Source organism: Polypterus senegalus, chromosome 4 (genome assembly GCF_016835505.1).
Source record: "Polypterus senegalus isolate Bchr_013 chromosome 4, ASM1683550v1, whole genome shotgun sequence".
Taxonomy (NCBI): Eukaryota; Metazoa; Chordata; class Cladistia; order Polypteriformes; family Polypteridae; genus Polypterus; species Polypterus senegalus.
Genome location: NC_053157.1, coordinates 2,016,445 through 2,041,606, shown reverse-complemented (window position 1 = coordinate 2,041,606; position 25,162 = coordinate 2,016,445). Strand labels below are relative to the sequence as shown.

General features: G+C 41.7%; 1 protein-coding gene across 4 annotated transcripts in view; it reads left to right on the top strand.

Annotated features, from left to right (window-relative positions):
* Positions 1-25,162, top strand: part of uso1 (USO1 vesicle transport factor) — a 128,152-nt gene that overhangs the window by 12,237 nt on the left and 90,753 nt on the right. For 2 of the 4 annotated variants that reach the window (XM_039750138.1, XM_039750136.1), the window contains exons 2-5: positions 13,778-13,864; positions 21,151-21,215; positions 23,182-23,261; positions 23,705-23,716. In XM_039750138.1, coding sequence (XP_039606072.1) covers positions 13,778-13,864; positions 21,151-21,215; positions 23,182-23,261; positions 23,705-23,716 — 244 coding nt within the window. The remainder of the gene's footprint in view (positions 1-13,777; positions 13,865-21,150; positions 21,216-23,181; positions 23,262-23,704; positions 23,717-25,162) is intronic. The other 2 variants (XM_039750139.1, XM_039750137.1) reach the window with 1 other exon arrangement.

Here is a 25,162-nt window from a genome sequence, read left to right as displayed (position 1 = left end):
TTGGGTATCTTTCTTTTTTAATTTCAGGCTCTAAAGAGAAAGTAGGGTGAAATGACACCTTTAATTTTAATAGATTACAAATGCAAGCCTTGCCTGATGAAGGAGCCTTAGCTGCCTCGAAAGCTTGCATTGGTAAGCTATTTAGTTAGCCAATAAAAGATGTCATTTCACCCTACCTTCTCCTGTATCAATCTATGGCTAACACAGTACAAAGAGGTCATTTTTCAGATTCCTAACAATTCCTTTGTTCAGTCTAATTACAATACAATACCATTTATTTTTCTATAGTCCAAAATCGCACAAGAAGTGCCGCAATGGGCTTTTACAGGCCCTGCCTCTTGACAGACCCCAGCCTTCACTCTCTAAGAAGACAAGAAAAAACTCCCAAAAAAACCCTTGTAGGGAAAAAATGGAAGAAAGCCTCGGGAAAGGCAGTTCGAAGAGAGACCCCTTTCTAGGTATGTTGGGCGTGCAGTGGGTGTCACAAAGAAGGGGGTCAATACAACACAATACACAGAACAGAACAAATCCTCAATACAGTATCAAAATAAAAATTTTACAAGTTATGGAGCAGAAACCGTAGATGATATCCCATAATATGATTTGAATCTGTTTAGATTCAGTTCAGTTTATTTGTGTACAGTGGTGCCTTACAAAGTCAAGCAAGTCAAGATCCATGAATCTTTCTTCACCAACAGATGCTGTGATCTTCGCAGAGTCAATGGAGGCTCTGATTCGGGGTCTCGAGAGACTGAGTGAGGAGTCTGAGTGTCTAGGCTTGCGAGTGTCCTGGATAGAAACCAAGAGCCATTCCTTTAATGACCTCTTGGGCATGGCCAACGGCAGTGTATCCGTTTATGTAGAGAGTGTTGACCTTGTTGAGAGGTTTACTTACCTTGGCAGTGACATTCATGTCTCTGGTGACTCTTCCTGTGAAGTCAGTAGACGGATTGGGAGAGCTTCGGGGGGTCATGAGGTCACTGGAAAGGGGTGTGTGGCATTTCTGATACCTGCAAAAGGATGAAGGTCCAAGTGTTTAGGTTCCTGGTGTTTCTTGTCTTGCTATTTGGTTGTAAAGACATGGACGCTATCCATTGACCTGAGATGAAGACTGGACACCTATGGTAATGTGTCTCTTGGGAAAATCCATGTGTATCGCTGGCTTGACTTTGTGTCGAATGAGCGGTTGCTCATGAAGTCTCAAATGAGGCACATTACCTGCATTGTGAGGGAGCGTGAGTTACGGCACTACGGCCATGTGGCGCGTTTCCCTGAGGGTGATCTGGGTCATAAGATCCTCGTTGTTGGGGACCCAAGTGGCTGGACCAGGCCAAGTGGTCGCCCACGTAACACCTGACTGCGGCAGATCGAGGGTCATTTCCGGAGGGTAGGACTGGACCGCGTGTCTGCCTGGGGGGTTGCCAAACGGGATCCTGAGCTGTTTCAACATGTAGTGGGAGCAGCAACACGCTGTACCAGTGCAGGCTCCCGAACTTGACTTGACTGGGTGCCTTGGTTTGCAAGCGTAATTCGTTCTGTTAATGTGCTTGTATTCCAAAGCACTTGTATATCAAATCGAATTTCCCCATAAGATATAATGGAAACTCGGATGATTCGTTCCACAACTCAGAAATATTTATATAAAAATGATTAATGCAAAATATAAAGTAGAAATACATAAAACAAATTAACCTGCACTTTACCTTTGAAAAGAATTTGGTGTGAGAGAGACGAAAGAGAGGAGAGGAGGAGGAGGAGGAGGAGGGTTATTTTGTAGGATGACTTCCACCGTAACTAACGGAATCTCTATCTGTTGGCTCACTGGACTTTGTTTCTTCTTTTTTTTTTTTTTGCGACTTTAACAAGGAACCTATCCAATGAGAGTTGCCGTTGCCTCCTTTTGAGGATTTCGTGGAAATGTGACATTGCATTGTCGTTAAAGAGATTCATTGCTCGCACTGCCACAGCCTTACTCGGGTGGTGCTTTTCTATAAAATTTTGCACTCTTTCCCACATTTTACACATCTCCCTAATCTAGTACAGTCACTACACTTGGGCGCAATAAAAAAACAAAAAACAAAATGCTGTATGCACTGTAAGGTTTCTAAACTCTTTGGGGGATCTCCCCAATCCCACCAACACCAGCGGGATGCGGAAGAGTGTCCAGAAGCAACTGCAGGCTCCAAGCGCTGTAGCAGTTTGCCGTAAAAGCGAATCCAAAAGGATCGTGGTCACTCTATACGCACCCGCTGTTGATGAGTGATGCAAGGAACATTATAAATGTGCAGGGCACAGTATTGCTTGGCCACTAACCTGGTCACGACCCTGCCGGATTGCTGTGTCTATGTATAAGAGAGCATTAGATCCTGCTGCGATAAATAACCGTGCTGCTCCTGTTTCTAGGTGAATAAAGCTGGTGTCGCTAAAGTACTGAGACTCAGCCTCGTGTTTTGGGGTGTACAACAGGGACTCGATTGTTACAACAAACACACACACACACACGTGGTCACAATGCTATAGTAAACATTATATGCTCATATGAATGTTGACTATATGAGTGAGGCACGCCGACTGAGAATGAGCAGGGGAGACGATTACCCACAATCCCGCAGTGAGAGAGAGAGAACCACCATCAGCTCAGTTGTGATCATGTGATGCTCGGCAGACAAAGCGTATATGTACTACTCATATTGCAAGACCTCGCTTGCTTATCAAGTTAAAGTTTATTAACAATTTTCGCTCATCTTACAAAATTCTTGCAGACCAAGTTACTCGCAATCCGACATTTTACTGTATAAGCGCTGTTCAACTACAGCAGCAGAACTCTGTGACAAGTTCTAAAATAAAATGCAAATACAAGCTTCACTGATGACATTATTTGCACACAGGGTTACCTTGTAGAATGCAACTGCTGAACATATGTGGACCTGGGACTATCTATCCATTAATTATTCAATTCTGGTCGGGTGACATCGGAAGAGGAGAAAAACAAAAACTCCAGTCTGCAGCATTAGTGGGGGGAAAAAATAAAGCCCTGGGGGTCCAAGGTCAGTGAGAGCAGACAAAGTTGGACAGAGTCAGAGACCTGGGGCCTCGCGTATAATGGCGTGCATAGAATTCACACTATAACATGGCGTACGGACAAAAGCAGAAATGTGCTCACGCACAAAAAAATCCAGATGCATAAATCTGTGCATTCGACAACTTCCACGTTCTTCCGCTAAATAAATCCCGGTCAGCGTGAAAAGTAACGCACGTCCATGCTCCTGCTGTCCCGCCCCAACTCCTCCCAGAATTATGCCGCTTTGAATATGCAAATCTATATAAATAGCCCTTAAGCTCAGCCTTCTGTGAAAAGGCAATGACCAAAGCAAGATAGGAAAATAGAAGAATTTCAGCAAATACCAAGTGGAGGCACAGAAAAACATACTATTTGTTGGTTTAAACCGTGAACCGTGATATAAACAACAAAAGGAAGCTGATCGAGTGACATTGTGTGTCTGAGAAACTCAAAAGCTCAAGTACACAAAGTCGCACAGTGCCTGAAATAAAACAGAAGTTGTCAGATATCAAAGTCGCTATGAAAAGGCGAGTTGTAGCCCACCGTCTGAGTGTCATATGAAAGTTTATTAGGGTACAGAGAAAAAAAATAGGTACACAGTGGGGAAAAAAACATGAAATGTCAACTTTAATCTCGAAATTTCCACTTTAATCACGTAGTTCATTTTGTCATTAAAGTACAACATCATAAACTTCATCTTTAAATTATCTAATTTACTTGTTTCTCAATTCCATCGTAACTAAAGTAGCACGTTAAATGCTTTGTTTTGTATTTGATCTTCTATATGCTCTGTGTGAATCAGTACGTGCTTCTGGGTTTTCTCTTCCTCCGACAGGACTCAGAATCCATTACATTCGTGATATTACAGCTCTCTGAATAATTAAAATACTGAGATGTATACGTGATAACATTTTCATGATGATAGGAGTTAAAGCATTTTATTAAACATGGGAACACGGTGGCGCAGTGATTGTTCATGTCTCACGCAAGATGCTTGCTGTGCCATGCGTGACCTTTGATGAAATACTTTATTGTAGCAGTCCTGCCTCTTTCAAACGTACTCGCCTCCAATTCCTGTCCTTCCTTTTCTTTCTTCAAATACCCAATCGCCACACAATGAGTTCTGTAATAGACGTTAAGCCATCTGTAAGCTTAGAACGGCGATTCTTCAAAGCTTTTAAGGAACATTGAAATATCTTCATAGTACGTGTTTAATTATCCTATCCATCTATCCTTCTAGTGTCGCGTCAGCACCAGCAAGAATACAGCGCGAGGCAGGAACAATCCGTGAACGGAGCGCCAGCGGCTCGCTAGCACCGTGTGGCACCGTGTAGTTAAAGTTTTATCTGTATAATATAATAAACTTATTTTGCTGCCTTTCATCTAAAAAATGATATCGTCATCATATGTAAATACGCGCATTATAAAGTGGCTCAGGTTGTGCGATATTATAACTGTAGTGCAAGTTTACAGTGAGGTGATTGTACTCACAATCACAAACAGTTCTACAAGGAGCACTTGATGGACTGACTGAGTGCGTTTAGAGTTCTTGGGATGAAACTCTTTCTGAACCGCGGGGTCCGTACAGGAAAGGGTTTGAAGTGTTTGTCGTATGGGAGAAGTTTAAATAGACAGCATGGCTGAGGCAGTGTGTGCATGATGCTGTATACTGATAATTCTCTTTCTGATCAGCTGCTGTACGCACTCAGATACAGTGATATAAATACTCTGAGTGGTGCAGTGAGAGTAGTATGGAAAAAGATGATCCATTGTGCAATCCGAGGTGCAGTGAGAGTAACAACGCTAAAGCAGCTGTGGTATTTGGAATAGTTTGACCATTCTGTGGACCATTATATTGTTACAGGTTACTTACAATCAGATGCACAAAACTAAAAAACATTATGAAGGTAAATTTCAGTGCCTTTATAAAGCCGCGTCAGGGATGTTGATCTAAAAAGAAAGGATAACCACACAGGAACAGTAGCACTGCTTTGACGCTGGGTGCCGCCAGTCTGCAAAACTGAGCGGATAACTTGAGTACGCCAGGGTATGAGCTACCGTGGAAATGTGCATGGCTTTACGCCAAGTTTAGGTTTTATACATCGTGATTTGAACGTGGAAACGTTCTTATGCAACATTTTTGTGCATACGCACTGTTTATACATGAGGCCCCGTGGTGACTTCGGCCAACTGGCGGGGTGTTCCATCTAATCTGATGACCATACCTTTCTATCCATTGAGTCCAGGGCTCCCAGTATCTTTCTCTGGAAAGCGGTCTAAGTGACCTTGTAGATAATGGACTTTAACGCTCGTGTTACAGTCAAGCCTGTTGAAATGAAAGGGCATATCCTCTACTGATTTTGCGTACTTGTCTGCTTTCTTGTTGCCAAGAAAGTTTTTCACAACAAGAACAAACGAAGACCAGGCCTATGATTCGATTTCATTCGTTGATGCTATAAAATGTGGTTCATTTATAAGTTGTCTGATTATAATTAGAATATAAGTTTAATATGTCACTGTGCTCTGTGCAAATATTTTAAATCTAATTTTGTTTCTACTGACATGTGCAGCTAACACAAAGCCAGATTTAGCACACAGGGGTTCACCATATTAAAACTGCTAGGCAAGCATTTTAAGACAAGACAAGTTAAGGACAACTACGAAATGGGCAACGTGTACTATTTCTGTGTGTCAGAGTCAGCATGAAATTGTATCCTCTCTTTGTGTTGTTTGGAATTGTATTATTCACCTAAATAGGGGCCTGCATGTGAAGAAAGTGTATAAAGCCTTGGAAAATAGGAGATAACATCATCCGATCCTGAAAATTCTTCCAATCCAGCGACGAAAATGGCAGACTCTATACATCGGGCTCCCACTCCCGAACTGGGTTCTTGTCACGGCTTCCTCATCTGTTATGCAGTGTAAACTCTATCTATCTATCTATCTATCTATCTATCTATCTATCTATCTATCTATCTATCTATCTATCTATCTATCTATCTATCTATCTATCTATCTATCTATCTATCTATCTATCTATCTATCTATCTATCTATCTATCTATCTATCTAAAGCAAAGTTATTTCTCCTATGTGATTTCTTACCGCTGTATCACTAAGGGAGTGTTATCGCCTTTTTATATTATATCTGTATAGTTTCGGGTTATGTAATACACCGCAGTTACTTCTTCTTTCCGCTGCTCCCATTAGGGGTTACCACAGCGGATCATCTTCTTCCATATCTTTCTGTCCTCGTCATCTTGTTCTGTCACCCCCATCACTTGCATGTCCTCTCTCACCACATGCATAAACCTCCTCTTAGGCCTTTCTCTTCCCAGGCAGCTCTATCCTTAGCTTCCTTCTCCCAATATACTAAGCATCTCTCCTCTGCACATGTCCAAACCAGCGCAATCTCACAATTAAATGCCCTAAATAATAAAATTAAAACAAACATGAAAACAAATAAAATATGTAAATTCTATATAATAAAAATTGCATTTACTGTACCTTATTGAGGAGGGGTGATGTTCCATGTGGATGTCCTGGTTAATAGATTGAGGTTTTATATGAAACTAAACACACCAAAAATAAAGTGAAAAAAGCACTGAAACACAGGAGCGTAATGCCAGAGATGGTTTCACAGCGAGAGCGAGTGACGACTTGGGCGCACAACAGATGACGTTTAGGCTCTCTGTGTCACTGAGCGCCATCTCTTGCTGCATTTTTTTCCACTGCATGTTCAGTTCGAACATAGAAGCATTGTTTGTACTCGGGGTCAACAACAACAACAACATTTATTTCTATAGCACATTTTCATTCAAACAGTAGTTCAAAGTGCTTTACATAATGAGGAATAGAAAAATAAAAGACACAGTAAGAAAATAAAATAAGTCAACTTTAACTAACATAGAATAAGAGTAAGGTCCGATGGCCAGGGAGGACAGAAAAAAAACCCAAAAAAAAAACTCCAGACGGCCAGAGAAATAAAAAAACCAATCTGCAGGGATTCCAGACCATGAGACCGCCCAGTCCCCTCTGGGCAATCTACCTAACATAAATGAAACAGTCCTCTTTGTATTTGTATTTAGGGTTCTCACGGAAGGGGTCAAATTTCTCTCGAACTTGGTGTTCAAACTTTGGAATGTTCGGAGTATGAGGCTTCACTGTTGTTGAAATTGAAGTATCACCTTTACCTAGAGATGACTGTAGCATTCGTTAGAGTTAGAAATGGATTCTTTTCGTTTGTGGTTCAGATTAGAGGCCAAACATAATGGTAAAACTGTTAGGTGAGAATATTCATTTTGTGATTGACATACATATTACAGGGCGAAGGTGATTATGATGTGTTGATAATTATATTCTGCTATTGCCTCATTCCACATCCCTTCAGCTCCCATAGCCATTAATCTCTTGGTGTGTAACTCGTTTCATTTTTCAAAATGACTACCATGCTAGTTCACTCACAATAGCTCGAGTAGCTGCTGAGGGTGAAAATGTAGATCAGATTACAGGAAAAACATGCAGTCCTTCATGTTTGTGATCAAAATATTTTAGGCCTGATTGTGAAGCTGCCTTCAGCCTTTTTTTTTTTTTTGACTCTGCTAAACCACAGATTACTTGTTCATCACCGGATGATCTGATCTGAGTCACCCTTGATACGCGTGATCCTTCAGGCTAATTCTAAGTTTAGAGGTCATTAACTTGATGTATGTAGAGAAGATTGTGTGTGTGCAGGTGCTCTAGGGAATGAGACTCTTATTAAGAAAGAGCAGTAGTCCATCTTCCAGAAAGGAGACGTGTCTGTGTGGCCATCCAGTTGCTGTGTCTCTTATCTGTCCAAAACATGGCAGTCGCAAGCATTTTTAGTAATGCATGTTGTCTTTGAAGACACTTCTACTGTTTCCTATCCTTAGCCGCGGGATGGACTGTGACGATGCGGGTTCGCTTCACGCTCCCATCTGGCTTCTGGGAGCCCTTGAACCCGTCATTGTCGGTAATGTCACCGATGAGCTAGGCAGTGAGGCACAAACAATGAAGCAAGGGGATGGTGCAAAAAGTGCAAAAGTGCTTTTATTTCAAATCAACAAACAAAACGAAACAGCGTTCAACTAAATAGTGCGGTGCATTAATTCCTTAAATAAATAATCCAATAAAACAGTTGTGAAGTGGAGGTTAAAATCCAATAGAAAAAAAAAATCGTACGTTATTAAACATGTGTTTCACTTCGATGAAATAATTTATTGCAGCAGTACAATCGGGGCGGCTCTAGGCTTGTGGTGGCACTGGGCAGAGGAAGAATCGGTGGCTCCTTCGCCCGCCAATGTCAGTAAAGTAGCTTATCACGGTGGATGGCCACGTCCGTTGCAGAGACTGGATAGCCGCCTCGTACTCATGACACAAGCATTTAACTTTTGCTGAAATTTGTCTCTGCGTTTTTAGCTGTGTTGTTATTTTCTCTTTCTGTTTTATATTCAATATATATTGGCGTAGCCTCACTGCAGTCAGTGCTTTTCTTTCCCCAAGTAACCGATCGCCACACAATCAGCTCTGTAATAGACGTTAATCCATCTGTAAGCTTAGCGTCGATTCTTCAAAACGTTTAAAGAACATTGAAATATCTTCGTAGTACATGTTTAATTATTCTATCCTTAACGACACTCCCAGTGAAGAATATAGATTATTTAAATGAAGTTAAAGTTTTATGTGTATAATATAATAAACATATTTTGCTGCATTTCACCTTAAAAATGATATCGTCATCATATGTAAATACGCGCTTTATAAAGTGGCTCAGGTTGTGAGATATTATAACTGTAGTGCAAGTTTACAGTGAGGTGATTGTACTTATAAGTCCTAACAGTTCTACAAGGAGCAATTGATTGAGTGCATTTAAAGTTCTTGGGATTAAACTGTTTGTGAACCGCGAGGTCCGTACAGGAAAGGCTTTAAAACGTTTTGCAGTGGCTGAGACAGCGTGTCCTTGAAGCTGTATACCGATAATTCTCTTTCCGATCAGCTGTTGCTGTGATTCCCACTCAGATACAGTGATATAAATACTCCGAGTGGTGCAGTGAGAGTAATATGGGAAAAGATGATCCGCTGTGGCAACTCCTAATAGGAGGAGCTGAAAGAAGAAGAAGAAGCAGCAGAAGAAGAAGAAAAAGTGAGAGTAACAACACTGAAGCAGTTCTGGTATTTGGTATACTATGGCTGTTCCCTGGACCATTCATTATATTGTTACGAGTTCATTACAATCAGATGCGTTATACTAATAAACAATATGCGGTTAGTTTCTGTGTATTTATAAAGCCGCGTCATGAAATTAATGAGTAATCACACAGGAACAGTACCATTGCTGTGACGCTGGGTGCCACCAGTCTGCAAAACCGAGCGGAGAACTTGCGTACGACAAGGCATGAGGTACTGTGGAAAAGTGCGTGGCTTTACGCCAAGTGTAGGTTTTATACATCGCGATTTGAACGTTGAAAAGTTCTTACGCAACATTTCTATGCATACGCACCGTTTATACATGAGGCCCCAGGACCAGATAATATTTATCCTCGTGTTCTTAAGGAGGCTAGTGAGTTCAGATATAAACCCTTGACACATATTTTTAGGAAGTCATTGCGCACTGGAGAGATTCCGAAGGACTCAGAAATGGCAAGTATCATCCCATTATATAAAAAGGGTGACGGGGCAGATCAGAGCAACTATAGGCCAGTAAGCTTAACGTGCATCACAGGAAAATTAATGGAAGGAATTATTAAGGATAAGATTGAGCAACACATGGCAAGGACAGGAGTTATTCTGAACAGTCGGCATGGGGTCAGAAGAGGGAGGTCGTGTTTTACTAACATGTTGGAATTCTATGAGGAGGCAACAAAAGGATACGATCAAAGTGGAGCTTATGAGATTATTTATCTGGACTTTCAGAAAGCATTTGATGAGGTGCCACATGAGAGGTTGGGCATCAAATTAAAAGAAGCGGGAGTTCAGGGTGATGTTTTTAGATGGGTGCAGAATTGGCTCAGACACAGGAAGCAGAGGGTGATGGTGCGAGGAACCTCATCAGAACTGGCCAATGTTAAGAGTGGTGACCGTCAGGGGTCAGTGCTAGGGCCGCTGCTATGTTTAATATCTATAAATGATTCAGATAGGAATATAAGTAACAAGCTGGTTAAGTTTGCAGATGATACCAATACAGGTGGATTAGCAGATAATTTGGAATCCGTTATATCATCACAGAAGGATTTGGACAGCAGACAGGCTTGGGTAGATTTGTGGATGATGAAATTTAATGTCAATAAATGTAAAGAATTACACGCAGGAAGTAAAAATATTAGGTTTGAATACACAATGGGCGGTCGGAAAATCGAGAGTCCACCTTATGAGAAGGATTTAGGAGTAATAGTGGACTCTAAGCTATCAACTTCCTGACAGTGTTCAGAAGCCATTAAGAAGGCTAACAGAATGTCAGGTTATATAGCGCCTTGATGTGTGGAGTACAAGTCACAGGAGGTTCTGCTCAGCCTTTATAACACACTGGTGAGGCCTCATCTGGAGTCCTGGGTACAGTTTGGGTCTCCAGGCTACAAAAATGGACATAGCAGCACAAGAAAAGGTCCAGAGAAGAGCGACTCGGCTGATTCAGGGCTACAGGGGTTGAGTTATGAGGAAAAATTAAAAGAGCTGAGCCTTTACAGTTGAAGAAAAATAAGATTAAGAGGTGACCTGACTGAAGTGTTTAAAATGATGAAGGGAATTAGTCCAGTGGATCGAGACTGTTATTTTAAAATTAGTTTATCAAGAACACGGGGACAGTAAATTTCGCACAAACATTAGGAAGTTTTTCTTTACACAACAAACGATAGACACTTGGAATAAGCTACCAAGTAGTGTGGTAGACAGTAAGACGTTAGGGACTTTCAAAACTCGACTTGATGTTTTTTTGGAAGAAATAAGTGGATAGGACTGGTGAGCTTTGTTGGGCTGAATGGCCTGTTCTCTTCTAGAGTGTTCTAATGTTCCTTTTCTTTCTCTTCACCCTCCTCCCGTAGTCGCCTTGGGCTTCTATTTATAATGGGGATGTGGCAACTGTGGCAGTCCGCAGCTCCCGGGAACAATTACGGATGCGGACTGTTTTTCACCCGTGCGCTTAGGTGAGAAACACCCGCATCACGAATTCCCTAGGAACTGCTTCAGCCACACACCACTACGCCCCCTTCGCTAAGCTGCAAGTGTGGCGATTATTTATTTAAAAAGTGGCCTTTGACATGAGCTGTGGACCCGCTATACCACATGGACATGTGAAGTTAAAGACTGGTGGCTGTGGGCACGTGCAGAACACAGAATCCTTCACTGTGACCCCTTTTAGGGTCTACATGGCATTACTGACTGGGTTACTTGTGGAGAAATTAACATCTGTTAACCCCCTGGTTTTTTCTCCAATAAGCTGCCCAGAATAAGGATCTACATGGCATTTCTAAAACTGGATTTCTGTGAATAAGTGTGTAATTAAAGTGCATGAGACTGTTTAGCTGAGGTGGATGAAATATGTGTGCTTATACACAGTCATATGAAATAAGCCATCTCCTCTTTCACTTCTGTGATTTAACATAGCAAGATGTAACGGACAATCATGTAGTCCAGTGTTTCTTCAACCTCTGTGCTGTGACCCATTTCTGGCAACTTTCTATTCTTTATAAAGGTACCAGGCTACGCACTGAGTTGTGGTGAACTGCCTAAGCGATTGCCATTGCTGTGTAATACGTAACGATCATCTTGGATTCTCCTAGGTGGGGGTAAAGGAGGGGGACAGTCTTCTTGAAGTCACCAAGGAAGGACTTCCCCTGACTCCTACTCTGAAGATCCTAGCTTCATCAAGGGGACAATGTGGGCAATGTATGATGCAGTTACATGTGAAAAAGTGGGCTGTGACATCAAAAAGGTTAAGATACACTGATCTAGTCCTCACATGACCCAAAACTGGTTAAATCGGATCTCTGGTGACAAGGACCACAGAGCAGATTTTACATGGTTATACTATGCCAGCTGTGTAAGCCTGTTCTGTAAAAAGCCCGGACTCCTAGACAGCATGGGTTCTGGCACTTTTATCATTCAATTAATCAATCGCATCGGTTGTTCATTAGTGGGTAAGCGAGGTTTCACTTTGCTGATGTGTTTGCCTCCATTGTCTGTCAGAGGCTAAGCGAGTTTCACTCTCCTCTGTGGTTTCATTGTGCCAATGTGTTCGCCTCGTTTGTGTTGTAGCGGCTAAGCGACTTTCTCTTTTCTTGGCGGTTTCCCTTTCTTTGAGTTTCATGCTGTAGCCTTGCACTTCTGGGCCAGACAGACTGACAGACAGACGGACTTCCACGCATAGATGTTTATATATAAGATTATTGCAGTAATCCCTCGCTATATCGCGCTTCGACTTTCGCGGCTTCACTCTATCGCGGATTTTAAATGTAAGCACATCTAAATATATATCACAGATTTTTCGCTGGTTCGCCGCTTTCTGCAGACAATGGGTCTTTTAATTTAGGTTACATGCTTCCTCAGTTTGTTTGCCCTGTTGATTTCATACAAGGGACGCTATTGGCGGATGGCTTAGAAACTACCCAATCAGAGCATGTATTACATATTAACTAAAACTCCTCAATGCTATAAGATATGCTTCCCGCGCGATGCTTGTTTGCTTCTCTCTATCTTTCTCAGTCTCTCTGCCTGACGGAGGGGGTGTGAGCAGAGGGGCTGTTTGCACACAGGACACGGACGCTCTTCTACAAAATGCCGCTTTATCCGATGCTTCTGTATACTTAAAAGCACGTATTGATTTTTTGAGCCTCTCTCTGACATTCTCTGCTCCTTTATGACGGCGCTCCTTTGAAGATGATATGTTTGCTTTCTTTTAATTGTGAGAAAGAACTGTCATCTCTGTCTTGTCATGGAGCGCAGTTTAAACGTTTGACTAAAGGGTGTTATTTCATGTCTAGAGGGCTCTAATAATGTTAACAGTGTGGGAGAGTTTATAAGGGCTTAAAATATATAAAAATAACTACACAAACATATGGTTTCTACTTTGTGGATTTTCACCTATCGCGGGGGGGTCTGGAACGCAACCCTCGCGATCGAGGAGGGATTACTGTACACTAAATAGGGCATGCATACCTTTTTATATAAACGTGAAGATAACCTGATTGACATGATGCAGTGCTGAAGCGTGGCAGGTTCGTAAAAACGTACTTAGTGTGCAGACGATGAAAGCATATTATTATGTGGCTTTACATCCAAACAAAAGAGTTGCTCGCTTGCTCTTTCATTTTCTGTGCTGACTGCTGTAGCCTGAATCCTCGGCAGGCAGCTCTGGCATACAGTAATTGGCCTTATTTTGGGGAGAATCTGTGCCTTGTTTCTCTTTTGCATAGATAATGCAGTTGAGATTTTTAATATACAGTATTTAAATAATTTGGATAGAAGTATAAATAGCTTGTCAGGTTTGCAGATGGTACCGAGTTAGGTGGATTGGTAGAAACTTTGGAATCCGTTTAAATCATTACAGAAGGACTTGGACAGCAGACAGGCTTGTCTCTATTAGCTCAGAACTTGGCTTGATTGTGGTCAGTGGTAGACAGTGAGCCTTTTTTCCATTTTTGTTTCCCTTAATGCTCTGAGGTGTTATCTTAAGTTTGCATTTTCCTCTTTTTACTTCTGACAGATTCAGAAGCTGTGTGACCGAGTTGCTTCCTCTACTTTACTTGAAGACCGCAGGGATGCAGTACGGGCCCTGAAATCCTTATCTAAGGTAAGTTATGGACTACCCAGAATAGCATGCTGGATTAATTGTTTAGTTCAGTATTGACAGTATTATACTCTAAAAAGATTAATGCTGCCTCTTTCACGTCCTTATCTTAGTAGTGAAGTTTTAGCATCAGTTTTTCTCAATGTTGATCACTAAAACGTGATAAAGTCATGTAGTGTTTCTACTAGAAACCTCTGAATGTTACTGGTTTCTGGCCAGATCTAAACACTAGCGTAGATACTCTGATAGCGGTCACAGGACATCGTATCTTTGATTGCCAGTACAGCAAGTAGTTCTGAGTAGGCATCGGCCACAGTGCTGCTCCTGTGAAAAGAATGGAGATGAACGTCATCAACTCAGGGGAGGGAGAGGCAAGTTTGTTGTACCACATGAACATCACTGACAGAGTAAAACTGAATAATAAAAAAAACGGCACTAACTTTTGCAAGTAGCAATAATTTACACCGGGTGTTACAGACTCAAATCAAATGTATGTTTTTATTATATTATAGTAATAACTAGCAAAATACCCGCGCTTCGCAGCGGAGAAGTAGTGTGTTAAAGAAGTTATGAAAAAGAAAAGGAAAAATTTTAAAAATAACGTAACATGATTGTCAATGTAATTGTTTTGTGACTGTTATGAGTGTCGCTGTCATCAAGGATTTGATTATCATTATTTCTTTCAATCAGGTTCGTATTTGGAGGACGTGTTGTGTTCAAGTTACATTCCGTGTTTGTCAACCGTTGTAAAGATAACAGGTTTCATTCATCGAAGTGTTCACTACGCAAATCGCTACTCGTGAATCTAGGATGTTTAACAGGCATTCCTGTTATTAAGTTGTGGATTTGCCTGCGAATATTTAGCAGCAGCGTGTCTATGAACGTAATTTAAAATTAAGCTTTACACCTTGCTTTCCTATTGATATGTCTACAAAGGCTTGTTCAGATTCAGAGGGTTGTTCCTCTCTTACTGCATCAATAAACAGCTTGTCTTCCTCTTTATCTGAGACATCACACACTGCATGCACGGGTTTACCTTTCCCAGTCCTGCAAAGTCAGTTGACGTGAGCCGCTCGGAGTACATGCATCGAAGGTTCTCAGCTGTGCTTGTGCTGTCTCGTGCGATCTCGCGATGTCCACGGCTTTATTTAATGTTAGCTATGACCCGGCACTTAAAAGTTTCTCTCGCACTTTTGCTGAGTTTGTGCCAAACACTATTCTATCCTTGACCATCTCATCTTCGTTTGCATAAGCACAGTCCTTCACCCACGAATATTTAGCGGCAGCGTGTTTATTGGATTGCCGCTGACGGACGGCCTTATATGGGCAGACAGTCAATTACATGGGAGGCGGGCTGATGGAGGATGCAACTCCGCCTTACATGGCGACCGAGCTGCAGGCTATGGCCATATATGTGTACGTAAATAGGTTCCAGTTATGACCGTTATGCATAGAATTTCGAAATGAAACCTGTCCAACTTTTGTAAGTAAGCTGTAAGGAATGAGCTGCCAAATGTCAGCCTTCTACCTACACGGGAAGTTGAAGAATTAGTGATGAGTCAGTCAGTCAGTCAGTGAGTGAGTGAGGGCTTTGCCTTTTATTAGTATAGATAATCGTAGCTCACTACTCAAAATACGGAGTGGCTGGACTCGAACCTGGAACCTTTTGGTTATAAGGTAGCAGCTCTTACCTCTGCACCATCTAAGAATGCGTACCAGCTTTCTGTCGATTGACATTTTATGCTTGGGTTTTGAACTCATTGACATGTAAATGGAATGATTTTTTTTTTCCTTTGGTAATATTCTTGAATAAAAGCGCACATGTTTATTTGATATTTGGATTAAAATCTTCACACATTATACACTTCACGTCATTATTAGTATAACATGGAAAACGTTTCTGCTTTAGGTATACGCTCAGCATTTCTTGCCTCTCATTTTCTTTCATCCTACACTTTCACAGATCGTTGTAGACGCAGAACACACAGGAATTGTACGGTGGGTGTAGAAAAGAATCCCCCCGTTCAAAATATTCCCTTTTTTTTTTTGTTTTACAGCCTTAAATGAAAATGCACAAACCAATATTTTTTCCAGCTTTACTTACTCAATGCAATCTATAACATCCAAGTGAAAGAAATGGGAATATTTTGGAGGTGGGTGATTCTTTTCAATACCCACTGTATGTGTTCCAAATAACGATGTATTATTTACACTGTACAACTCCAGGCACCTCATGCCCAGATAAAAAGTTTATTTGCCCAAGTTGAGCTCTGTTTGCATGGAATAGCAGGCTGCTTGCGCGGATTGACACATTTAAAAAACAAAAGATGCTGAATTGAGAGGTGCGAAGGAATTTAAGGTAGCCCAGGATTATGAGGTTTTTTTTTTTGGTAGGCTTCAGGGATTCTAGTGTTAATTTAGTCCCATTTTCTAATTTGAACTAACAAGTAGAAGGTCATAACACTTTTGCTTTGCGTTATAAGCTTACTTATTAAAAAGCACTGATAACTGCAGAAATGCACTTTCTTTAGGGGGCATTATAGTATTGGGACAGGACTTCCATCTGAAACTGTTTGCAGGTTGTCTCGAAACCTAAAGGCTGCGCCACAATAATGAGATCCCATGTTATTGCCTAAAAGCAGTGGCAGATTTAGGCCTCAAAACAACACAGAAGGCATCTCCCATCACTGTCATTTCAAAATTCTGGCAATTCCTCAGTCACCAGAGTTGACATCTTAAATGGATCCAGCATCCGAGTTTTCTCACTGATTCCAAGTTGTGTGTTGTACGTAGCACAAGCGGAGGGGTCTTTCTGGTACCCGATTGATGTAAAGAACACCTGACTAAGAACAACAGCACCAAGCAAATGTACACAAATAAACCCAATTGACAACTCTTATTGCCCATTTGAGAAATTCACTGTAATTTAATAACGCAATTAATTTTGTCTTCCAGATAGGATGTTGCAGTAGTTGTAACTTTATGCTTGTAGCTGAGACCTTGGCAGGTGATTGAGACTACTGGATGGCCTGATGACTCTTTTTAATGGTTGTGGTGGAGTCCCCTAGTGTGACCCTATTTTCCATTTTAGACTCCTAATTTAGTAGACTTTAACCCTTAAATTTCCACATACTTGGGGGTTAATGGACCCCCGGGCGCCAAATACTTTTTTGCAGCACTTTTTTAGTAAACATCACAATTCACAAAGAAAAAGTGAAATTTTAATGGAACACATTTTTTTTCATGCTAAGAGCATCACAATTACTGCAACACTGATCATTTTTCACACTGCCAATGAACTGTAAAAACTATTAAAAAAAAACTGCTGGAACAATATGTAGAAGGTGCAACTGACTCCATTGATGAAATTCAGTAAATCACCGAGCCATCTGTGTTTGAACTGGCTGCACACAAGCACACAGAGAGGCCATCGCTGACGCTGGCAGGTTAGTCTAGTGCAGGGACAGTGATGCTGCAGGGGCCGTCAGTGGTCATACACTGGCTGTTCAATGAATATACGGCACTGACTGATCAGCTCCGGCGTGCTGACAAATTGCACTGGGAACCGACTATTGCCGGTCTAAGGGTTAATAGAAAGCCCCAAATCCCATAGCCCTGAGTGCTGTTGTAGTTCAATATGTCCCTCTTTCCTTTACATCTGTAACGCCAGACAATTGGACAGAGACCTAAAACACACCATTCACGTATTTTATTCACGTATTTTAGATAATATGCTCAAAATCTACGCAAAGCACAATGAGTGTAATAAAATAATAGAGCCTGGATAACAGGCTACCATGTCTTATCATGTTGATTTGTCTTTGGTCTGATGTGGTTTGGCATGGCCCTTGGACGGAATGACCTTCTGCATGAATGGAGCAGGTGAGATCTGTTTCGTGCTTCCCTCAGGCCTTCATTCTCAAGTGCTTGGTTTTCACTGGACACAGTGCTTGGAGGTTCTGCCCAGACTGTTGAAATTATCTCATCAGACCACAAATCTTCCTCCTCATATAGCCAGAGTCCTGTAAACTGTCATATGCCTTTTACTCAAAGCTGGCCTCCGTCTACCCACGCTGTCATAATTGGCAGATTGATGATGTGCTGCTGAGATGATCTGTCAGGTTCTTTCAAGCTTTGTTAGTGTGGCCATTGTGTTCTTGTTTACTTCCCTGTGTTCCCTAATTTCTTGCCTGGGTAGGTAGTGTAAAGTATAGCCCGGCCACAGACAGACACGACACCAATGTCTTAAACATGAATGTTTTATTTACACTCTTCAGCCGTGGGGCACGCTTTCCCCGTGTCCCACAGGCCCAACAAAGTCCCAAAAAGCACTTAACAGACCTCTGCACTTCTCCTTGTACCACCACTCCTCCCAGGCAACCTCGTCCTCTTCCTCCCAATTCTGCCTTCTGAGTAGTGGCTCTTTTTGTAGCCCTCCCGGAAGTGCTCCAGGTGATCATTGGCCTAATTAGGCTGCACTTCCGGGTGTGGCTGCATTCCAGCCCACGTAGGCTCGTTAAGCCATGCAGCTCCTCCGGGTGGAGTCCTGAAGTCCAACACCTGTGGCCCCAATGTAACCCAGGAGGGCTGCCATCAAGCGTTCCAGGGGACGTACTGAGGAGCCCCTGGATGCTCCCCCGGAACATAAGTAGAAGGGGCGTCCCTGCCGAGCATTGGATCCGGCCGCCCGCCTGCCACAGTAGATAGAACTTTTATTTGTCCCCAGGGTGATTTTTGGCTCTTTCAGAAGCTTTTTAAATACATAAACACTTAAACAGATAGATACAGTAAGTAAATAAATATACACACACTTTTTGGTTTGAACACATACTGGAATGACTGTCACAGTCCCAGAGTGGCACTGTAGAGGCGTATAGCAGCCCCAGTCCTGTGAATAATTTGTTGGCAGAAAATCCTCAGTGTTGGTGCATAATACAGGAGAGAGAATATGCAACATTGTGATAATGGCACTCAGTTTTGTTTCAATTCTCTCCTCCTCTGCTACCTCCGGGGAGGCCAGAGTGCATCCTATAACTGCACTTACCCTTATAATGATAGATAGATAATCAGCTTGTTAATTTGGTGGGCCTCTCTTGGAGTGCTGTTATCAGTCAAGTACACCACAGACTGGCCATCACAGAGTTGTAGAAGATGTTAAGGATGTTAACTCACATTAAAGGAATGCAGTCTCCTAAAAAAAAAAAGAGCCAGCTCTGTCCTTTCTTATATAGATCCTCTGAGGTCGACTCCAGCCTGTCATTAAAGTGAATCTTCAAGTACTTGTAGGAGTGGACCATCTCCTTGAATAGTGACCGGACATGGATGTTGTTTGGTGTGGCCAAAGTCAATACAGTGGAACCTCGGGTCATGAACGTCTCTGAACACGTACACATCGGGTTACGACCAAAAAGTTTGCCAAACTTTTGCATCTGTTCACGACCACACACTCTGGTCACGAACAGGGCCAGTTTCCCTTCCGGTTCGTACACACCGATGATTTCCGCACGTGTTCAGTCTCTCCCTGTACATTGTTCTCAGTCAGACATGCGTGCATTCGCTGTGAACTCTTTGTGCTCTATTTCGTGTACTTTTGCATTAATTTTGCAATTAACCGTGGCCTCTAAGCAAGTGAAGTGTGGTAGTGTTGGTGAGTAGAAAGGTTTGAAGAAAATTTAAATCAAATTTAAAGAAAGAAATTATTGAAAAGTATGAGCGTGGCGTTCGTGTTACTGATCTTCCCGCCGAGTACAAGAAGTCAAAATCTACGATTTCGACTATTCTAAAGCAGAAAGAGGCCATTAAAGCAGCTGATGTTGCAAAGGGAGTTACAGTGTTAACCAATCAGAGGCCTCAAGTGCTGGAAGAGGTGGAAAAACTGTTACTAGTGTGGCTGAACGAGAAGCAACTTGCAGTGGATAGCGTAAGCGAGGCGATCATATGCGAGAAAGCCTGGAAGATTAATGGCGATTTGCTGCAAGATTAGTTTTCTTGGTTGTTTAAGGTTAGTTTTTGTATAAATTAAGGATTTTTCAAATTTTCATTTTTTTCCCTGTGCTTAAAACTCATTAAAAAAAAAAAGTGTTTACAGCGAGCTGTTCGTAAGGCTGTAGCGTGAACTCTTGCAATGTTAGTTTTCTCTGTTCAAGGTTTTCTCAGTGTTCTTCAATGTTTTTACATTTAGTTTACTATTACGCTGTGCATTCTATGGTATAATTCAATATTTTTGTGCTTAATAATCTTTAAAAAAAAAAAAAAACATATTTACATACAGTTCGTACAGTCTGGAACGGATTAATTGTATTTACATACAATCCTATGGGGGAAATTAGTTCATTTTGGAACGAATTACAGTCGTGCCCCAAGGTTCCATGTAAGTAGTTCCTTGGTTTTACTGATGTTAGATTGTTGACAATTCACTTTGCACTTTTCTACCTGACTCCTCTCCTCTGTCTCATCCCTTGTATCAATACACCCTGTATGTGCAGAATCGTCTGACAGCATCTGCAAATGGGTACTCCAATCTGGCCAGACGGCCAACTCTAGGAAGAGCCTCGGTGGTTCCAAACTTCTTCTTTTTCATATTTCTTGAAGCCATTTCCTCCTGGGAGCACTCAAAGCTTTAGAAATGGATTGATTTCCCTTGCCCTGATCTGTGCCTCACTACAATTTAGTCACGGAGGTCTACAGAAAGTTTGTTGGACCTCGTGGCTTGGTTTTTGTCCCGACCTGGAATGTGAATTGTGGGACCATCTATACACACATGTGCCTTTCTAAATGATGTCCAATCAGTTCAGTTGCTGTACAGGTGAACTCCTGTCAAGTTGTAGAAACATCTCAAGAAGAATTAAAACAAACAGGAGGCACCTGGGCACAATCTGGAGTGCCACAGCAAAGGGTCTGAGTAATTCTAGGAATGAGAGATTTCATTTTTTGAGACTTGCCCAAGAAGACCCAAACCTGCTTATGGGGCTTTTATAAAGCATTGATTTAAGGGTCTGAATACTCGTATGAATGAAGTTCAGTTGATTTTTAATAAATCTATAAACCTTTCAGAAGACGTGTTCACTTTGTCATTATGCATTACTGACTGTGGATGGATTGATGGGGTGGGGATGGCAAATTTATCAATTTAAAGTGAAATCTACCAACACGATAAAGTGTGTAGAAAGTGAAGGGGGTCCAATACTTTCTGAACATATTGCATATTTCTTCTTGACTATTAGTCATCTAGCAGAACTCTTAAATACTCTAGACGGCAAAGTTAATATGAGTCCTTTTTCTTCTTGCAGAAATATCGAATTGAAGTTGGCACTCAAGCTATGAGTTACCTGTTGCAGATATTACAGACAGACAGGTGAGATTTATTCTTTTTAATTTCAAGGAACACTCCACCTAACAGTTGAGTGCATATCATGGTACCAGTGACACAAGTATGGAGGAATAAACTTTATGTAGTCATATTACATTATGAAAGGATAAGTTTATTTTTCATGTTGCAGTTATTTCTTCACAATCGTGGTATATACTAATTTACCAAATGAAAAATTGTGTTCTAAAGTGAAGCATTTCTCTCTATTATATAAAAAAAAAATAAAAACTTGCAACGAGACAAGACTTTTTCCCGGGGACGAGATGTGATCTTTTGAAGAGAAAAAGATGTACAGAGAAACACTTTCACCTCCCACGAGATGGGAAAGTCACGTCATACTTACAACCTACAGACGCAAGTCCCATGATACACATGCAGAATGCATCATGCAGAGCAGGTTAGAGATAATCAAGTCAAGTCAAGTTGGCGACCATGCACTGGTACAGTGAAGTCCTCAAAAGGAGGCAAAGGCAACTCTCATTGGATAGGTTCCTTGTTAAAGTCGCAAAAAAAAAAAACCCAAAAAATTCCAGTGAGCCAACAAGATAGCAGAGATTCCGTTAGTTACGGGGAAAGTCGTCCTACACAATAACTCTTCTCTCTCTCTCGTCTCCCTCACACCAGCCACGATTCTTTTCAAAGGTAAAGTGCAGGTTAATTTGTTTTATGTATTTTTACTTTATATTTTGCATTAATCATTGTTAGATGAATATTTTAGAGTTGTGGAACGAATCATCCGAGTTTCCATTATTTCTTTTTGGGAAATTCGATTTGATATATGAGTGCTTTGGATTACAAGCACATTAACGGAATGAATTACGCTCGCAAACCAAGGCACCAAGTCAAGTCAGGTTCAAGATGGGGAGCATGCACTGGTACAGCGCGTTGCCACACCCACTACACGTCGTAACCGCTCGGGATCCCGGTTGGCAACCCCCCCCAGGCAGACATGCGGTCCAGTCCTACCCTCCGGAAATGATCCTACCCTCTGCCGCAGCCAGGTATTACGTGGGCGACCCCTTGGCCTGGTCCAGTCATTGCGGTTCCCAACAATGAGGATCTTATGAGCTGGATCACCCTCAGGGGGGGGGGTTGGGGGGGGAAATGCGCCACATGGCCGTAGTGCCGTAATTGACGCTCCCTCACAACGCAGGTCATGTGCCTCATTCAGGACTCCATGGGCAACCGCTCATTTGACACAAAGTCAAACCAACGGTACCCAAGGATTTTCCGGAGAGACACATTACCAAAGGAGTCCAGTCTTCGTCTCAGGTCACTGGATAGCGCCCATGTCTCACAACCATATAGCAAGACAGGAAACACCATAATGGATAATGGAGGTAATAATGGAAGTAGGAAAACTCTGAAAGTCTCCAAACATGAGAGTAAAGATCGCATTAGCATAAACAAACTGAAAATATTACTCGGGGAAGTAACGGAACAGTGAAAAGAGATCGAATATTCAGGTGCTGTACAGGCTTTTAAACGTTCGCAGCTCCGCAGCAAAGAGGAGGTGATAAGGACACCTGTTACTTGTTTCCCAATGTATCACCCTTCAAGAGGGGTTTCGGAGGAGCGGCAGCATCTCCTTGGGGTGCGCTCAGCCCCCCCTCTTCACAATTGGGCGGGGGTTTGGAGGGGTAGGCGAGTGAATTGCAGATGACGCAATGCGTCTCCCACTGTATCACCATTTAAGAGGGGCTTTGAAAAAGCGGCCGCTGGCTTGGGCAATAAAGGGGTTGACGAGCGAAGCGAGCAGGGGGCAAACCCCCCCTAGCTTTTATTAAAACAAAAAAAAAACAAAACCAGCCTGTTGTCGCATTTTAATATAAAGGTGATGTGGCTGGGGGGGTGGAGCACCTTTATACCCATACAGTACGTCAGTAAGACACCGCTGATAGCACTAATGGAGTCTTTTTTTTTTTTTTTTTCTTTCCTTAATTTAATTCAGATCAGACTCGGAGATCATTGGCTATGCGTTGGACACTCTGTATAACGTAATCTCAAACGACGGTGAAGAGGAGGAACAAGGTACTTGATTTTTATTAAAATTGTGGCAGAAGATGCACCATCTGTTATAGAAATAAAAGCTGTTGTTGTGTTTTGTAACACTTGATATTGAAGTAGTGAATCAAATGGGAATGTCACTTGCTTGTACCTCAAACCCTGACCTTGTCCTCTGTACTGGTGTACTATGCCGAGTCCAGTTTCCTTGCATAAACCCACAGTGCGCACTTTGGGGTGTATTGTCAACTTTGTAAAATTGACCTGAAATGCGACTGGGTGACCCTTATGGAACTGCGCCCCATCCAGTGTTCCCTCAACTATATGATGGAGTAAACGAGCTCAGAAAATGAATTGTTATAAAAAAAAAAAAGAGAGAACAAAATTCATGAATGCATTTCATCGTTTTGTGATTTACTTCAATAATTTCTCTGATTTTCTGTTTCTTTTTTTCATGTATAATTTTGCAGATGAATCTGAAGGTAATTCATTTAATTGTGCATGACCTTTTTTTATTTTTATTTTATTTTTTTTTAATAACTATGGCTGTTTGTAAGCGTGATAAACTTGTGAGTGTGCCTTTTTAGGGTCGTGGGAGTTTTAACACAATTTTAAAATTCAGATTAACCTGACTTAATGCTAAACAAACAAGTTTTTAAAGGTAAACCTAATTCTAGGCCATGGTCCCTTGGATGTCATCAGTTTTTTTTTTTTTCCTCATTTCATTAACTCGATTGTGAAAACTGGACATTTGTAGTTAGCTAATACTAAATGACAAATAATCAGCCTCTTTTAAGCCATCAATTGTCAGTAAGCCGTACTAATATTTTTATATTTTACTTTCCATCATACTGCTTTTATCAAAATGGTGAACAGACCGTGTCGCTGCGGTATATGCAAAAAGTATAACTAATACAGAACATGCAAAGACCACCAGATTAGTAGCACCTAGAACAAGGACAAGTGAAGCTGTTTTGTGATGCAAGTTCTTTAGACGATATGTTGATAAATATAAGCTAACTAGCTGTAAAAGCCCGGGCTCCTAGAAACCATCAATCAATCCCATTAGTTGTGTACTGGCTCCTCGTCGGTTTTGTTTTGCTGACGTGCTCACCTCCGTTGTCTATCAGTGGCTAAGCGAGTTTTTCTCTCTCCTCTGAGGTTTCATTTTGCCGATGTGCTTACCTCGCTTGTGTATTAGCGCCGGGGGTTTCACTTTGGCAACAGTCACTTTCTTTGCACTTCACACTGTAGCCTCGCACTTTCGGGCCGGACAGACACACACACACACACACTTCCACGCATAGACATTTGTCCATGAAATACAGAATCTTATATATAAATATTAAATATCTTTGCCAATACAAGTACAGCAGTGCTTCCCAAACTCTGTCCTGCGGACCCCCTATGGCTGCAGGTTTTTGTTCCAACCTTCTTCATAATCAGTGACAACACCTGATCACAGTCATCTCATTTAATTGACTGGTATTTTTTTCTTTTATTCGACATTCAGAAAAGCACAGCAGCATGATTTTTACATTTATAAGACATTTAGAAATTTTTCTGCTTTTGCTATTTGAGTGAAATGCTAAACTGTCTTTTGCTGGATTTCATTCTATTTTGCCCTCTCTCTGTGCAGTTTTCCCCCTTTGTATCTTATTAATGACAATTAAAAATGAGCAGAGCAGACACCCAGGCAAACAACACCGAATAATCAAAGGCTGCAACTGTGACGATGCGGGTTCCGCTCCATTCTCCCATCCAGCTTCTGGGAGCTCTGAACCCCTCACCATCGGTAATGTCACCAGTGAGCTGGACAGTGAGGCACAACAATGAAGCAAGGGGATGGTGCAAAACGTGCAAAAGTTCTTTTATTAAAAAAAGGCAAAATCAAAACAGTGTTCAAATTACAGTGCAGTGCATCAAAG